Here is an 18,506-nt window from a genome sequence, read left to right on the forward strand (position 1 = left end):
ACCTCTGCTCCATATGTTTATCCAATCCCCTCTTAAAGCTGTCTATGCTTGTAGCCGCTGCCACCTCCTGTGGCAGTGAATTCCACATGTTAATCACTCTTTGGGTGATGAAGTACTTCCTTTTATCCGTTCTAACCCGACTGCTCAGCAATTTCATTGAACGTCCACAAATTCTTGAGAAAGGGAGAAAAGTACTTCTTTCTCTACCTTCTCTATCCTATGCATAATCTTGTAACCTCTATCATGTCACCCCGCAGTCGACGTTTCTCCAAGCTAAAGAGCCCCAAGTATTTTAACCTTTCTCATTCATTATGCGGGCCGGATATGACATAAATGAGACCTTTTTGGGCCGGGCCACGTGTGTCATAAAATGTAATGCCAGGTAGCAGACACAGACACACACAATTAAAGATTTTTTTTAAAAAAAAACCTTAAAATAAAATGCCTAAAACATTAGCATTCTTGCAATATTTGTTTAGATGATAGAAGATGAAGATGATATTGGATTTATATCCCACCCTCCACTCCAAAGAGTCTCAGAGCGGCTCACAATCTCCTTTCCCTTCCTCCCCCACAACAGACACCCTGTGAGGTGGGTGGGGCTGGAGAGGGCTCTCACAGCAGCTGCCCTTTTAAGGACAACCTCTGCCAGAGCTATGGCTGACCCAAGGCCATTCCAGCAGCTGCAAGTGGAGGAGTGGGGGAATCAAGCCCAGTTCTCCCAGATAAGAGTCTGCCCTTTCAAGGACAACCTCTGCCAGAGCTATGGCTGACCCAAGGCCATTCCAGCAGGTGCAAGTGGAGGAGTGGGGAATCAAACCCGGTTCTCCCAGATAAGAGTCTGCCCTTTCAAGGACAACCTCTGCCAGAGCTATGGCTGACCCAAGGCCATTCCAGCAGGTGCAAGTGGAGGAGTGGGGAATCAAACCCGGTTCTCCCAGATAAGAGTCTGCCCTTTCAAGGACAACTCCTACGAGAGCTATGGCTGACCCAAGGCCATTCCAGCAGGTGCAAGTGGAGGAGTGGGGGAATCAAGCCCAGTTCTCCCAGATAAGAGTCTGCCCTTTCAAGGACAACCTCTGCCAGAGCTATGGCTGACCCAAGGCCATTCCAGCAGGTGCAAGTGGAGGAGTGGGGAATCAAACCCGGTTCTCCCAGAAAAGAGTCTGCACACTTAACCACTACACCAAACTGGCTCTGATAACTGGCACCTCTTGTTCTGAATTACTGTACTAAAAACTGGCGGCAATGGCTGTGCTGTAGCAATCTTGAGTATGCTGTTCAGGTGTTGTTGAAGTGTGTCTCTGTAAGTTGCAAACCTACTTATTACCTTTAAAGGTCATTACCTTTAAAGCCCTATATGATCAAGGGCCTGCCTACCTGAGGGACCGTCTCTCCCCATATGAACCCCAGAGAGTACTGAGGTCAGCGGGAAAGAACCAGCTGAACATCCCTGGGCCAAAGGAGGCCAAATTGAAGAACACACGGGAACGGGCCTTCCAGATGAAGTGCGGGCCCTGCGGAGTCTGCACAGGGCCTGCAAGACCACTCTTTTTAAGTTGGCCTTCACTTAACATTGAGCCAAGATAGATTTGCTGTAGACGTATCCCGCCATTAAATTCACTGAAGATCTGGAACATAGCACCATAAATGTTAATTTTAATAGGAATGTTGGTTTAAATGACGGTTTTATTTAATGTAGTATTTATTGAATTATATGGATTTTATTGTATATTGAATTTATATGTCGTGAGCCTCCCTGAGCCTGCTTCGGCGGGGTGGGCGGGATATAAATAAAATGTATTATTACTTTTGATTTGCTTGTGGGCCTGACAGGATTGCCTCTGGAGAAAGAACGTTCGAGGGTCAAAGCACCCTTCGTCCGATAACTGACCTAAGAGATCTGTGAGTCTCATAAGAACATAAGAGAAGTCATGTTGGATCAGGGCAGTGGCCCATCCAGTCCAACACTCTGTGTCACATAAGAACATAAGAGAAGCCATGTTGGATCAGGCCAGTGGCCCCTCCAGTCCAACACTCTGTGTCACATAAGAACATAAGAGAAGCCCTGTTGGATCAGGCCAGTGGCCCCTCCAGTCCAACACTCTGTGTCACATAAGAACATAAGAGAAGCCATGTTGGATCAGGCCAGTGGCCCCTCCAGTCCAACACTCTGTGTCACATAAGAACATAAGAGAAGCCCTGTTGGATCAGGCCAGTGGCCCCTCCAGTCCAACACTCTGTGTCACATAAGAACATAAGAGAAGCCATGTTGGATCAGGCCAGTGGCCCCTCCAGTCCAACACTCTGTGTCACATAAGAACATAAGAGAAGCCATGTTGGATCAGGCCAGTGGCCCCTCCAGTCCAACACTCTGTGTCACTTAAGAACATAAGAGAAGCCATGTTGGATCAGGCCAATGGCCCATCCAGTCCAACACTCTGTGTCACACAATGGCCAATATATATATATATATATATATATACACACACACACACCCTGTGGCTAATAGCCACTAATGGACCTCTGCTCCATATTTTTATCCGCTCCCCTCTTGAAGGTGGCTATGCTTGTAGCCGCCGCCACCTCCTGTGGCAGTGAACTCCACATGTTAATCACCCTTTGGGTGAAGAAGGACTTCCTTTTATCCGTTCTAATCCGACTGCTCAGCAATTTCATGGAGTGCCCGCGAGTTCTTGTATTGTGAGAAAGGGAGAAAAGGACTTCTTTCTCTACTTTCTCCATCCCAGGCATAATCTTGTAAAACTTGTGGTCAATAGCCACTGATGGACCTCTGCTCCATATTTTTAACCAATCCCCTCTTGAAGCTGGCTGTGCTTGTAGCTGCCACCACCTCCTGTGACAGTGAATTCCGCGTGTTAATCACCCTTTGGGTGAAGAAGTCTCAAAAGCTCCTACCCTGAAAATCTTACCCCCGAAAGCCGCTACCTCGAAAGCTCCTACCCCGAAGGTGCTACTGGCTTTGAATCTCGCTCTTCTACTGCAGACCTGCCCGGCCAACCCTCTGTGACTACCCTGGACTCACCAAGGTCACGCCCATGTAAGCCATGCCGGTGTGAGTCAGCTGGTTGTTCCAGAGCACCAGGGTGACCAGGCCTTTCCGCTGCTCCTTCAGCCCTTCGCAGAGGTAGGCCAGCCCTGCAAAGCAAGCGGACGGACGGCGTCAGGGAAACGAGAGGGGCGGCAGGGGGAGGGGGGGGAGAGCGGAGGGAGCCGCTGCCTGCCTTTTGCAGGAGCCGAGCCCTCCCTCGTCGGGAGGCGAGAACACGCAGGCTCAGCCGATCCTCTTCCTCCTTCCTTGGGGACTTCCGCTCTGGCAACAGGAAATGGCTCACGTCTCAAAGTACTTTTTCTTTTTTAAAAAAAGCCAAACAAAGAAGGGCAAGATAGATCCAAGCGGGCAGCCGTGTCGGTCTGAAGCAGCTGAACGAAGCAGGAGTCAAGCGGCACCCTTAAGACCGACAAAGTTTTATTCGGAACGTAAGCTTTTGTGCGCTCTCTAAGCACGCTTCGTCAGACGAGGGGATCAGCTATCGAAGGGAAAGCCAGCGCGTTTGGCACCTCGGAACGTAAGAAGAGCGCGACTGCATCAGACCAGCGGCCCATCTAGCCCAGCATCCTGTTTCCTGCAGAGGCCAACCGGTGCCCCTGATGGCCAAAACCAAGAGATATTCCAAACTGGTTTGCCATCGCCTGCTTCTGTATAGAGACCCTGGACTTCCTTGGTGGTCTCTCAATCCGCCAATAGCCGAGGCCGACCCCGCTTAACTTCTGAGATCGGGCTCGCCTGGGCCATCCAGGTCAGGGATGCATCACCTCATTGGACAAAAAGCAGGTGAGGAGCTCTTGATACTGGATGCGGAGCTGCACCGCTCTAAGCTCACTGTAATCAGTGGGCTCAGGAGGAAGAAACGATGCACAGAAACACACTGTTAATAAGGCAACACGCTCCTGTTTTTTAAGCTGTTGCATACACTTCTCCCTTAGGCTTATTTGGTGCAGCACAGGGCTTTTTTTTGCCGCAGGGACTCCTTTGCGTATTAGGGCCGCACACCCCTGATGAAGTCAATCATAGAGTCGGAAGGGATCTTGAGGGCCATCTAGTCCAACCCCCTGCACAATGCAGGAAACTCACAAACAGCTCCCCCTAAATTCACAGGATCAGCATCGAGAGCCAGTCTGGGGTAGTGGTTAAGTGTGCGGACTCTAATCTGGGAGAACCGGGTTTGATTCCCCACTCCTCCACTTGCACCTGCTGGAATGGCCTTGGGTCAGCCATAGCTATCGCAGGAGTCGTCCTTGAAAGGGCAGCTTCTGGGAGAGCTCTCTCTGCCCCACCCACCTCACAGGGTGTCTGTTGTGGGGGGAAAAGATATAGGAGATTGTAAGCCCCTCTGAGGCTCTGATTCAGAGAGAAGGGTGGGGTATAAATCTGCAATTCTTCTTCTTCATTGCTGTCAGATGGTCATCTAGCCTCTGCTTAAAAACCTCCAAGGAAGGAGAGGAATCCTCCCCAAGGAATCCTCCTAGATCTTATAGTAGGCCCTGTAAGAAGAGCCCTGTAACCTCTTGGAAAGGAAAAGGAAAGGAAAGGTCCCCTATGCAAGCACCAGTCCGACTCTGGGGTGACGTTGCTTTCACAATGTTTTCACGGCAGACTTTTTACGGGGTGGTTTGCCATTGCCTTCCCCAGTCATCTACCCTTTCCCCCCAGCAAGCTGGGGACTCATTTGACTGACCTCGGAAGGATGGAAGGCTGAGTCAACCTGGGGCCAGTTACCTGAACCAGCTTTCGCTGGGATAGAACTCAGGTCGTGAGCAGAGTGTTCAGATCACGGTATTGCAGTACTGCTGCTTTACCACTCCGCGTCACGGGGCCTCTAAGCTCTTGGAGGACTAGCTAATCAAGAGGGGTGTGGCCTAATATGCAAAGGAGTTCCTGCTACCAAAAAAAAAAGCCCTGGGGTAGCTTTAAAGAACCCAATAAATTAGACGAAGCTCCAAAATGCCCTACTGATAAACCCACCTCCAACTAGGTAGCGAAGAGAACTCCAGAGCCTTTAAGTTGTCTTAGCAGGGAGCGCTGGTTCCCTCTTCGCCCTGCAGCTCAGCCATCTGCACCACGCATGGAGCTCCCTAGAGACGCGGGGGAAGCAACGGGAGGATTCCACACCCACCGCCCAGCATGGACAGACTCTCACCTGAGTCCAGGACGTGGTTGTTCCTCAGGTCCAGGATCTGAATGGAGCAGTTGAACTTCAGGAGGTTGCCCAGCTGAGCCGAGTCCTGGAGGCTGTTGAGCTTGTTGTCGGCCAGGTAGAGCTCCCGCAGATTCACGTTCATTTTCAGGGCGGTCGCTGAGGAAGGAGAGGGGAAGGGGTTGGGGCATTGGTGAGATGCACCTGCAGATGGCACTCCCCACCTACCCAGCCGGGCACGGCACCTGCCCCAGAAACACACGCAGGTTCCCCTCGTTGGCCTCCTATCCCCTTTAGTCGGTTTGGTGTAGAGGTTCAGAGCGTGGACTCTTATCTAGGAGAACCGGGTTTGATTCCCCACTCCTCCACTTGCAGCTGCTGGAATGGCCTTGGGTCAGCTATAGCTCTGGCAGAGGTTGGCCTTGAAAGGGCAGACTCTTATCTGGGAGAACCAGGTTTGATTCCCCACTCCTCCACTTGCACCTGCTGGAATGGCCTTGGGTCAGCCACAGCTCTCGCAGAGTTGTCCTTGAAAGGGCAGCTTCTGTCAGAGCTCTCTCAGTCTCACCCACCTCGCAGGGTGTCTGTTGTGGGGGGAGAAGATATAGGAGATTGTAAGCTGCTTTGAGTCTCTGATTCAGAGAGAAGGGCGGGGTATAAATCCGCAGTTCTTCTTCCTTCTTTATCTAAGCCTCTCACTGAGTACGCTGGATGGGGGACAAAGGGGAGAGGAAGGGGCTCTCCTCCCCACTTTGGCTCTATCTTAAACCTCCCCCACCTGCTGGCATCTGTTTTTTCCAGCTAACAAGCTAGTTACGGACAGGTTTTAAAACTGGGTTGCAAACGGGGAAGATAAAAGTCCAACTGGAGACCTTCAACTGTGGGTGGTGAAGAAAAGCCCTGTCAAGTCATGGCGACTCTGTAGAGCAGCGGTCCCCAACCTTTTTGGCACCAGGGACCAGCTCTGCAGAAGACGATTTTTCCACAGACCGGGGGTGGCGATGGTTTCGAGATGACACAACGGTGCACTTTATTTCTATTAGTTTGGTGTGTGGACCCTTTCCTGGGAGAACCGGGTTCGATTCCCCACTCCTCCGCTTGCATCTGCCGGAATGGCCTCGGGTCAGCCACAGCTCTCGCAGGAGCTGTCCTTGAAAGGGCAGCTGCTGTCAGAGCTCTCTCAGCCCCGCCCACCTCGCAGGGTGTCTGTTGTGGGGGAGGAAGGGAAAGGAGACTGTGAGCCGCTCTGAAATCCGGAGTGGGGGGCAGGAGAGAAATCCAGTGTCGTCTTCTTATTGCTACATCGTAATATATAATGCAATAATTCTACAACTCAAGGCCTGGTTGCTAGCAGGCCGCGGACCGGGACCGGTCCATGGACTGAGGGGTGGGGATCCCTGCTGTAGGAGTTTGCAAGGCAAGAGATGTTCAGAGGTGGTTTGCCGCTGCCTGCCTCTGCGTAGCAACCCTGGACTCCCCCGACTCAACCCTGGACTCTCCCATCCAAATACTAACCAAGGGCCACCTGGCTTGGCATCCGAGATCTGATGAGATCAAGCCAGCCTGGGCCATCCGGGTCAAGGTGGAGACAGACCGAGGTGGTTGGCCATCGCCTGCCTCTGCATAACGGCCCTGCCCTTTCTCGGTGGTCAGCCATTCGTACGAACTGGGGCCAGTCCCGCTTAGAAGAAGAAGAAGAATTGCAGATTTATACCCTGCCCTTCTCTCTGAATCAGAGTCTCAGAGCGGCCTACAATCTCCTTTTCCTTCCTCCCCCACAACAGACACCCTGTGAGGTGGGTGGGGCTGAGAGAGCTCTCTCAGAAGCTGCCCTTTCACGAACAACTCCTGCCAGAGCTGTGGCTGACCCAAGGCCATTCCAGCAGGTGCAAGTGGAGGAGTGGGGAATCAGACCCGGTTCTCCCAGATAAGAGTCTGCCCTTTCAAGGACAACCTCTGCCAGAGCTGTGGCTGACCCAAGGCCATTCCAGCAGGTGCAAGTGGAGGAGTGGGGAATCAGACCCGGTTCTCCCAGATAAGAGTCTGCCCTTTCAAGGACAACCTCTGCCAGAGCTATGGCTGACCCAAGGCCATTCCAGCAGATGCAAGTGGAGGAGTGGGGAATCAGACCCGGTTCTCCCAGATAAGAGTCTGCCCTTTCAAGGACAACCTCTGCCAGAGCTGTGGCTGACCCAAGGCCATTCTAGCAGGTGCAAGTGGAGGAGTGGGGAATCAGACCCGGTTCTCCCAGATAAGAGTCTGCCCTTTCAAGGACAACCTCTGCCAGAGCTGTGGCTGACCCAAGGCCATTCCAGCAGGTGCAAGTGGAGGAGTGGGGAATCAGACCCGGTTCTCCCAGATAAGAGTCTGCCCTTTCAAGGACAACCTCTGCCAGAGCTGTGGCTGACCCAAGGCCATTCCAGCAGCTGCAAGTGGAGGAGTGGGGAATCAAACCCGGTTCTCCCAGAAAAGAGTCTGCCCTTTCAAGGACAACTCCTGCAAGAGCTATGGCTGACCCAAGGCCATTCCAGCAGGTGCAAGTGGAGGAGAGGGGAATCAACCCGGTTCTCCCAGATAAGAGTCTGCCCTTTCAAGGACAACTCCTGCAAGAGCTATGGCTGACCCAAGGCCATTCCAGCAGGTGCAAGTGGAGGAGAGGGGAATCAGACCCGGTTCTCCCAGATAAGAGTCTGCCCTTTCAAGGACAACTCCTGCAAGAGCTATGGCTGACCCAAGGCCATTCCAGCAGGTGCAAGTGGAGGAGAGGGGAATCAGACCCGGTTCTCCCAGATAAGAGTCTGCCCTTTCAAGGACAACTCCTGCAAGAGCTATGGCTGACCCAAGGCCATTCCAGCAGGTGCAAGTGGAGGAGAGGGGAATCAACCCGGTTCTCCCAGAAAAGAGTCTGCACACTTCACCACTACACCAAACTGGCTTAACTTCCGAGATCTGAAAAGACTGGGCTAGCTTCCGCCATCCAGGTCAGGGCAGAGACAGATGGAGGTGGTCTGCCTTTGCCTGCCTCTGCTTAGCGACCCGGGACTTCCTTGGTGCTTCCCCATCCAAGAACTGACAGGGGCTGACCATGCTTTTACTTCCGTGGGCAGGCATAGTTTATTTGCCTGCCTCAGACAGGACAAAGAAAGATTCACTGCGGCCGGAGGCGAGAAAAGCCGTCTTCTGCTCACAGGGGTTGAAAAAAGCAGTGGCTGCAATCGGAGATGTGAAAAAAAAAAACCCGAGACCAGACTCACCTATATCGCCCATCAGGGGTGCAATTCTGGCAAGAGCTCCTTTGCCTATTAGGCCACATCCCACCCTGATGTAGCCAATCCTCCTGGAGCTTACAAAAAAAAGAGCCTTGCAAGCTCCTGGAGGAGTGGCTACATCAGGGGTGTGTGGCCTAATATGCAAAGGAGCTAGTGATTGAGCTAGTGCCTACTGGAAATTTGATTAAGTGGTCTTAGTTGTCAAAAAGAAAAATTGAGCAGATTGGAGAGCCAGTTTGGTGAAGGGGTTAAGTGTGCGGACTCTTATCTGGGAGAACTGGGTTTGATTCCCCACTCCTCCACTTGCAGCTGCTGGAATGGCCTTGGGTCAGCCATAGCTCTGGCAGAAGTTGTCCTTGAAAGGGCAGACTCTTATCTGGGAGAACCGGGTTTGATTCCCCACTCCTCCACTTGCGCCTGCTGGAATGGCCTTGGGTCAGCCATAGCTCTGGCAGAGGTTGTCCTTGAAAGGGCAGACTCTTATCTGGGAGAACTGGGTTTGATTCCCCACTCCTCCACTTGCAGCTGCTGGAATGGCCTTGGGTCAGCCATAGCTCTGGCAGAGGTTGTCCTTGAAAGGGCAGACTCTTATCTGGGAGAACTGGGTTTGATTCCCCACTCCTCCACTTGCAGCTGCTGGAATGGCCTTGGGTCAGCCATAGCTCTGGCAGAGGTTGTCCTTGAAAGGGCAGACTCTTATCTGGGAGAACCGGGTTTGATTCCCCACTCCTCCACTTGCAGCTGCTGGAATGGCCTTGGGTCAGCCATAGCTCTGGCAGAGGTTGTCCTTGAAAGGGCAGCTGCTGGGAGAGCCCTCTCAGCCCCACCCACCTCACAGGGTTTCTGTTGTAGGGGAGGAAGGTAAAGGAGATTGTGAGCCGCTCTGAGACTCTTCAGAGTGGAGGGCGGGATATAAATCTAGCATCTTCTTCTTCTTCGAGGAAGCGTTGCATTTGAAACGTGATTCAACTTGATAGGCACGTAAAGGGAACATCACTTTTGAAGCCAGGATTTAAAGGAATTTGGATTCCACGCAGGATGGAACAAGATGGGAGAAGGACTGGACATTCTCTGGACGCTGAAATACTATGGATCCTCTCCTTTTGTGGAACTTTTTGATACACTGTGTATTGGTATTATTGGAAACTAATATAGACAAGAAGAATTACTTTGTATATATTTTCATGGTGTGTTTTGTACACAGTTGTCGTTGTTTTCCAAAGGGGTTCAAAAAGTAATGGCTTCAACTGGAGATGTGAAAAACTCCCGAGACCAGACTCGCCTATTCCACCCATCAGGGGTGGAATTCCGGCAGCAGCTCCTTTGCATATTAGTCCACGCCCCCCTGCTTGTTCCCCACCCCACCCCGCCCCTCCGAAGGGGAGACACAGCCCGAGAACCAAAACCTTCCCTTCCCCTCATTCACAGAAGCCTGGAACGAAAAACAAGAAACGCAGAGGCAAACAAAACCGGGCGTCCGTCCTTGTGCCCGTGGGACAGAATGTAACTGGAGGAGACTCCCTTTCCGAGCCTCATCCATTATTGGTGCAGGGTTGCGTTTTAGAGCTCCTCTGGCCGGCTCGAATTCATTATTAAAGCCGCCGGCATGATCTGTGCGGCATTCTTGAAGTTTAGTTGCGTGTCCTAGCTCGCTCCACCCCCCCACCCCCGAGTTGAGAGACAAAGAGTGCCGGAATCACCAGCTGGACCCGGCTTTTTGTATCGCGGAAAAATCAACAACCACCACCCACACAAACTAGATCTCACAATGAGGGCTGAATCAGGGTCCGAATGGGCAAAAGAGGCCATCTAGGTTCACCCCCCCCCCCGCTCAATGCAGGTTTGGCCTACAGCGGGGGGGGGGGGGGCTAAACTGTGGCTCAGGAGCCACATGTGGCTCTTTCACACATACTGTGTGGCTTTTGAAGCCCCCACTTTCCTTCCTCCCTCCCTTCGTCTTCTGGCTCTCAAACTCCTGATGTTCATGTCTGGTGGCTCTCAAACATCTGGCATTTATTCTATGTGGCTCTTAACGTTAAGCAAGTTTGGCCACCCCGGCCTACAGCAGCCCTGACAAGTGTTTGTCCAGCTGCTGCTTGAAAGCGATCAGTGAGAGGGAGCTCACTCCCCCTGCCCCCCGCAAGCAGCCAAAGTACAGAGTCAAAGAGTTGGAAGGGGCCGCAAGGACCATCTAGTCCGGGGGTGACCAAACTTGTTTAATGTAAGAGCCACATAGAATAGATGTCAGATGTTTGAGGGAGGGAGGGAGGGAGGGAGGGAGGGAGGGAGGGAGGGAGGAAGGAAGGAAGGAAGGAAGGAAGGAAGGAAGGAAGGAAGGAAGGAAGGAAGGAAGGAAGGAAGGAAGGAAGGAAGGAAGGAAGGAAGGAAGGAAGGAAGGAGGGAAAGGAGTAAGGAAGAAAGGGAGGGAGGGAGGGAAGGAGGAAGGAAAGAAGGAAGGAAAGAAGGGAGGGAGGGAAGGAGGAAGGGAGGGAGGGAGGAAAAAAGATAGTGGGAGAGGTGGAAAGAAAGCAACTAACTTTAAATGCATCTTGTGCTCTGGATGCCGCGCCTCTTGTCGAAACACCCCAAGACCTCACAATTTGCTTTTGCCGCTACACAGCAAAACAATCTGTTTTCAAGCCAAAGAGAACTCCTTCCCAGCAACGGCCCCTGAAAACCTTTCATGAGTGAAGTCACCGTGGGCTCAGGTCGGCTGCCGAGTCTGGCGATGGAGGGGAAAGAAAGGCCAGTGGTGTCTCCTCCCAGTGGAGGATGGGATGGTGAAAAGGGCTGCCCCATCCGGGCTCAGAAATGCCAGAAATGCCGCAGGCTTTGCAGTGCTCTGGATGGTAGCTATGAGCAGGCCAAGCCTCACCACGCCCCCCCCAGCCCCAACCAGTGGCCCACACCGGCTGCTCACCCAGCAGCATGAGGGGGCGCCCGGACAGGCTCGCGTTCTCCAGGTGCAGCACGGTCAGGCTGTTGCTGATGCGAAGGGCGCGGGCCACGAAGGGAGCCGAGTGATCCAGCAAGGGCGTGTTGCGGGCGTCCAAGTACTGGAGACAGTTCGTCTGCGGGAGGAAAGGGGAGAAAAGGGTTGAAGGGAAGAAGGCTGCGGGGGCTGCAGAGATTCCCACTCGGAAATCGCTGGCCAATCTGTCCTTAGCCAATCTCTTTCTTTCTTCCTTTAATTCCCTTTGTATCCCGCCCTCCCCGCCGAGGCAGGCTCCGGGGGGCTCCCGTGGCCATGCACAGGCATGAGTATAGACAGACAATAAAACATTAAAAAAAAAAAAACAATTTAAAACATAGAAATTGACATTTCAGGCGCTGCGAGCTTAAATGTGTCGTCTTGCTACTCCAGCCAGGCGTTCCCCGCAAAGCAGATTTTAATGGTCCAGATGTTCTACATGGAGCAGATTGCAAGAGGTGGTCCAGATATTTGTGAGAGACTGTAGCAGCCAGTGGTCTAACTTGCAAATGCCTGGTGGAAGAGTGTCGTCTTGCAGGCCCTGCGGAACAGCACAAGCTCTCGCAGGGCCCTGACTTCCTCTGGGAGCTCGTTCCACCAGCATGGGGCTGCTACAGAAAAGGCCCCGGCTCTAGTTGACGTGAGCCTGGCCTCTTTAGGGTCGGGGATTGAAAGCAGGTTTTTTGACCCAGACCGAAGCGCTCTCCAGGAAACATGTCACTTTCTTGTGTTACTGAAACCCGGGGCTGGAAGCAGTCAGAAGACAAACTCGAGCAGGGTCTGCTGGAAAAGACGGCCCGGACCTGTGCTCTCTGGGCCTCCCTGACCTCTTCCTCCAGCACACTCCCTTCTTCTATGCAAATTCAGGTGAGCAGTCATGTTGGTCTAAAGCAGCAGGACAACGTTTTGAGTCCAGTGGCATCTTTAAGACGAGGGGCGGCCAAACTTGCTTAATGTAAGAGCCACACAGAATAAATGCCAGATGTTTGACAGCCAAAAGACATGAATGTGTTTGAGAGCACCGAGGGAGGGAGGGAAGGAAGGCAGGCAGGCAAATAGATGGGGGAGGGAGAAGTGGAAAGAAAGCAACTTTAACTTTAAATGCATTGGGGGCTTTGAGAGCCACACAATTGTGTAAAAGAGCAACATGTGGCTCCCGAGCCACTGTATGGGCCCCCGCCCTGTTTAAGACCAACAAAGTTTCCGTTCCAGGTATACGCTTTCATGTGGACCGCCTTTCCCCATATATCCCCCAGAGAGCACTGCGATCAGGGACAAAAAATCTGTTGTCTGCCCCTGGCCCAAAAGAAGCCAGGTTGTGTGTGACGAGATCCAGGGCTTTTTCGGTGGCAGCACCAGAACTTTGGAACACCCTCCCAGAAGCCATAAGGGCTATCTGCGGGATTTGTCTGCGTTCCGCAGGGCCTGTAAGACCGAATTGTTTAAGCAGGCTTTTGCGGTTTGATTGAGAAAGGGCTGCCACCGGACGTCTTACAGAATGCTGGCGATCACAGTCGAGAAGTCAATACCGCCAATACTGTACTGAAGCAGCGCCACAGAATGGTTTTAAAGCTGATATATGTAAATTATGGTTTTATATGTTTTATTGGATTGATTGTATTTTATGATGTTGTGAGCCGCCCTGAGTCCGCTTGCGGAGAGGGCGGGATATAAATGGGAAGTAATAAATAAATATAAATAAATAAATGTGCCACTGGACACAAACTTTGTTCTTCGTCTGAGCAGGAAATAGCAGGGAACAGATGCTGACTGGTGTGGCGCAGTCGCTAGAAAAAGGCTTCAAGACAGGCATTTGAAAGGCCCAGCCCAGCCCCCTGAGGACCCCCAGTTGGCCTCCTCGATTGCCAGCAAAGAGACAAGAGCCATGCGTAGGAGGACCAGTAGCCACAGCGACAGAACCTTGACGTCAGTCCACGACTGTGAATAGCGAAGCCTCTGCAATTGGGTCAAGGGGCCAGCCCCCCCAAAAAGGTCACCCCCTGCCCTTTCCGTTGCTCTCTTTTGAATCTGGGACACCAAGATATTACCCTAGAAAGAGTGTAGACATATTGATGGCTCCTGATTTTTGGGCCACTGTGTGACAGGAGTTGGACAGGATGGACCACTGGCCTGATCCAACATGGCTTCTCTTATGTTCTTATGTGACACAGTGTTGGACTGGATGGGCCACTGGCCTGATCCAACATGGCTTCTCTTATGTTCTTAAGTGACACAGAGTTTTGGACTGGATGGGCCACTGGCCTGATCCAACATGGCTTTTCTTATGTGACACAGAGTGTTGGACTGCATGGGCCATTGGCCTGATCCAACATGGCTTCTCTTATAGTCTTATGTGACACAGAGTGTTGGACTGGATGGGCCACTGGCCTGATCCAACTGGCTTCTCTTCTATTCTTATGTGATACAGAGTGTTGGACTGGATGGGCCATTGGCCTGATCCAACATGGCTTCTCTTATGTTCTTATGTGACACAGAGTGTTGGACTGGATGGGCCATTGGCCTGATCCAACATGGCTTCTCTTATGTGACACAGAGTGTTGGACTGCATGGGCCATTGGCCTGATCCAACATAGCTTCTCTTATAGTCTTATGTGACACAGAGTGTTGGACTGGATGGGCCACTGGCCTGATCCAACTGGCTTCTCTTCTATTCTTATGTGACACAGAGTGTTGGACTGGATGGGCCATTGGCCTGATCCAACAGGGCTTCTCTTATAGTCTTATGTGACACAGAGTGTTGGACTGGATGGGCCATTGGCCTGATCCAACAGGGCTTCTCTTGTGTTCTAATGTCTTATACATTAGCTGGTATTTTTTCTTCACTGCTTATCCATGTTGATTCAGTAAAAACATGTCCTGATGGTTCCTAGAGTGAGTTTCTTAGATTCTTAGGGGGGATTAGAAAGGAGGGATGGAGAAGAACCAGGGGGGGTGGGCAGGGTCAGAAGCTGTAACGTCACCTCCAAATGCAAGAGCTGAAACTGAAAGAGACTCAGTCTGGGAGATTCAAAGAGCCTGGGAGCTTCAAAGGGTAAGTGCAGGAGGAGAAAAGAGCCCTGCGGGCCTGATCAAAGCCTTGGAAGGGTCGTATCTGCCCCATGGGCAGGTGTTTGACACCCCTGATTTTAAGGGCTGGAACACTTTCCCTATGAAGAAAGGTTAAAGCACTTGGGGCTTTTTAGCTTGGAGAAACGTCAACTGAGGGGTGACATGAGAGAGGTTTACAAGATTATTCATGGGATAGCGAAGGTAGAGAAAGAAGGAATTTTCTCCCTTTCTCACAATACAAAAACTCGTAGGCACTCAATGAAATTGCTAAGCAGTTGGGTTAGAATGGATAAAACAAAGTCCTTCTTCACCCAAAGGGTGATTAACAAATGGAATTCTATCTAATCCTCTCTTGAAGTTGGCTATGCTTGCAGCCGCCACAGGAGGTGGTGGCGGCTGCAAGCATAGCCAACTTCAAGAGAGGATTAGATAAGTATATGGACCAGAGGTCCATCAGTGGATATTAGCCACAGCTTATCGTTGGGACTCTCTGTTTGGGGCAGTGATGCTCTATTCTGGGTGCTTGGGGGGGCACAGTGGGAGGGCTTCTAGCCACACTGGTGGACCTCCTGATGGCACTTGGTTTTTTGGCCACTGTGTTGGACTGGATGGGCCACTGGCCTGATCCAACATGGCTTTTCTTATGTTCTTATGTTCTCCTGTGGCGTTTCCAGTCACCGGGGGATGTGGCTCAGCAGAAAAGGAAGGCGCGGGTTCCACCCTCGTCCATGCACTCTCTCAGGGCGTGGCGATGAGGAACAACGGCGACAGAGGAGGGGAGGAGGGAAGTTAGCCAAGCGGTATCACCCACCTTCCGCATCATGTGCGCGGCTGCCTGCCAGCCTCGGGTGCCGATGTGCTTGTTGAAGGAGATGTTGAGGTGCGTGGCCGACTCATAGTATTCGATCATATCAAACAGTGCAGAGGCGCCCTGGCCGAGACAGAAGGGGAGGGGGAGAAACAGAGAGAATGTCAGTAGCATTATTGGGGGCGGAGGTGGTGATAAGCTACACCTGCTCCTGACACAAGTGCAAAACGGGCAGGGATCACGCACCACCTTGAGGCGTGGGTCCCTGACCTTGTGTGTGCGTGTGTATACACACACACACACACACATATTGGCCACTGTGTGACACAGAGTGTTGGACTGGATGGGCCATTGGCCTGATCCAACATGGCTTCTCTTATGTTCTTATGTGACTCAGAGCGTTCGACTGGATGGGCCACTGGCCTGATCCAACATGGTTTCTCTTATGTTCTTATGTGACACAGAGTGTTGGACTGGATGGGCCACTGGCCTGATCCGACATGGCTTCTCTTCTGTTCTTATGTGACACAGAGTGTTGGACTGGATGGGCCATTGGCCTGATCCAACATGGCTTCTCTTATGTTCTTATGAAAGCCTGTGGGCACCTTTGGAATTCTGACACAGCATCCAGGAGACGGCCGCAAAATGGCAGCCGCAGGAGGCGGAGCTAGCAGCACCATGACCCGTTGCAACTTACCTTTGTTGGCACAGTGCCTCGTGCTGCAACGGTGGTTGCAGCAGAAGCAACGTTCTTTTTCCAAAATATCTGCACAGTCAATCGGATCCCGGACACCCAATTGGAAGCCTTGCTGGGCAAAAGCCCTGCCCACGCATGGCGAGGGGCCATGGTGCCCACAGGCACCGAATTGGGGACCCTTGCATGAAGGAATGTTGAGTACGGCTTTCCATGAGTATCCAACAGAATGCATTTTCAAGGCTGAAGATGACCCAAGCAACCATGGTTCAGAGGCTGACAACTTCATCTTACAGGTATTTTCTCAGAAGGAGAAAAATATCTGCTGTCTGCCGGGCAGCTGCTTCCAATACAATAAGAAACGGCGACCATAAAGCAAAACCCAAAGGGATGACTCAGTGCAAAGGGCTCTGGGCTTTTCAACACACGCTCCCGTTTGCGGCAGGCTGCGAACTTCTGTGAGTCGCTGCTCGCTTCTTCGGATGCCTGAAGAAGCGAGCAGCGGCTCCTGAAGGCTCCTCTCCTACCACGGAAGTTGTTAAGTCTTTAAGGTGCTGCAGGACTCTTGTCCTTCCCTACTGCCTTGGGATGAGGCAGCTCTTCAGGGGCAGAAGCGCAGCACCTGGCTGCCACTTCTACTGGACAAAGGGTGCTGGGCATCCGCTCAGTTCAGCGGCATCGAAGCCCGGGAGGCAAGAAACGCTTTACGCGCTTAACGTGTGACGTACGTCTTCGTCCAGGTTGGTTTGCTCCAGATCCACGATCTTGAACTGAAGCCGCTTAAAGATCTCTTCCAGGGCTTCGCAGGTCTTGGAGTCCAGCTTCTCGCCTGGCAAAGGAGAGACAAAAGTTAGCTGCAGGCTCCCAGCATCCCAGCATCAGAAGAGCCCTACTGGATCAGACCACTGGTCCATCTAGTCCAGCCTCCTGTCCCACACAGGGGCCGAGCAGTTCCTCTGGAGGGCCAACCACAGGGCACAGAGGCTGAGGCCTTCATAGGAACATCAGAAGAGCCCTGCTGGATCAGACCAGTGAGGGCCCATCTAGTCCAGCATCTTGTCTCACACAGTGGCCAACCAGTTCCTCTGGACATCCAGCAACAGGGCGTAGAGGCCGAGGCCTTCATAAGAACATCAGAAGAGGCCTGCTGGATCAGACCACTGGTCCATCTAGTCCAGCCTCCTGTCTCACACAGGGGCCGAGCAGTTCCTCTGGAGGACCAATGACAAGACACAGAGGCTGAGTCCTTCCCCTGATGTTGCCTCCTGGCTCTGGGAGTCAGAGGTTTAGTGCCTCTGAATGTGGATGTTCCCTTTAGTCACTACGGCTAGTAGCCACTGATAGAGCTCTGACATTCAAGGACAACTCCTACGAGAGCTATGGCTGACCCAAGGCCATTCCAGCAGCTGCAAGTGGAGGAGTGGGGAATCAAACCCGGTTCTCCCAGATAAGAGTCCGCGCACTTAACCACTACAGCAAACTAGCACACTTCCAGAAGGGAGGTACGCACAACACTTCCCTGAGTTTCTGTTACTGACATCTGCCCTAGCTTGCTATAGGGATGCTAATAAAAAAGTGGTCACCATAGGAACTTCAGAAAACTTAAGTTCCAGCCCTGCTGGATCAGAGCAGTGGTCCATCTAGTCCAGCATCCAGTCTTACACAGTGGCCAACCAGTTCCTCTGGAGGGCCAACCACAGGGCAGGGAGGCTGAGGCCTTCATAAGAACATCAGAAGAGCCCTGCTGGATCAGACCACTAGTCCATCTAGTCCAGCCTTCTGTCTCACACAGTGGCCAAGCAGTTCCTCTGGAGGACCGATGACAAAAGACAGAGGCTGAGTCCTCCCCTGATGTTGCCTCCTGGCTCTGGGATTCAGAGATTTAGTCCCTCTGAATGTGGATGTTTCCTTTAGTCACTATGGCTAGTAGCCACTGATTGATTTCTCCTCCAAGAATATGTCAAATGGTAAAGGTAGTCCCCTGTGCAAGCACCAGTCCCTTCCAACTCTGAGGTGACGTTGCTTTCATAACGTTTTCACGGCAGACTTTTTACGGGGTGGTTTGCCATTGCCTTCCCCAGTCATCTACACTTTCCCCCCAGCAAGCTGGGGACTCATTTGACTGACCTCGGAAGGCTGAGTCAACCTGGAGCCGAAGACCTGAACCCAGCTTCCACCGGGATTGAACTCAGGTCGTGAGCAGAGGGCTCCGACTGCAGGATTGCAGCTTTACCACTCTGCACCACGGGGCTCTGTATCCACCCCATGCATGGTTTTACAAACCTTTATTGTGCACCCCCCCTTAGTCGTCTCTCTTCAAAACTGAAAAGTCCCAGGCTCTTTGGCTTTTCCTTATAGGGAAGGCGCTCCACCCTCTGGAATCATCTTGATTCCCCTCCTCTGGACTTTTTCTAGCTCTGTAATGCCCTTTACAGTGAGCAGAGCTGCACATGGTATTCCAAAGGAGGCTGTACCA

General features: G+C 52.2%; 1 protein-coding gene across 1 annotated transcript in view; it reads right to left on the reverse strand.

Annotated features, from left to right (window-relative positions):
* PPP1R37 (protein phosphatase 1 regulatory subunit 37) overlaps positions 1 to 18,506 on the reverse strand; it is a 111,816-nt gene that overhangs the window by 11,206 nt on the left and 82,104 nt on the right. Inside the window, exons 4-8 of the mRNA XM_060257574.1 lie at positions 16,759 to 16,859; positions 15,340 to 15,459; positions 11,409 to 11,559; positions 5,223 to 5,378; positions 3,047 to 3,159 (exon numbers count right to left, since the gene is read on the reverse strand). Coding sequence (XP_060113557.1) covers positions 3,047 to 3,159; positions 5,223 to 5,378; positions 11,409 to 11,559; positions 15,340 to 15,459; positions 16,759 to 16,859 — 641 coding nt within the window. The remainder of the gene's footprint in view (positions 1 to 3,046; positions 3,160 to 5,222; positions 5,379 to 11,408; positions 11,560 to 15,339; positions 15,460 to 16,758; positions 16,860 to 18,506) is intronic.

Source organism: Heteronotia binoei, chromosome 17 (genome assembly GCF_032191835.1).
Source record: "Heteronotia binoei isolate CCM8104 ecotype False Entrance Well chromosome 17, APGP_CSIRO_Hbin_v1, whole genome shotgun sequence".
NCBI lineage: Eukaryota > Metazoa > Chordata > Lepidosauria > Squamata > Gekkonidae > Heteronotia > Heteronotia binoei.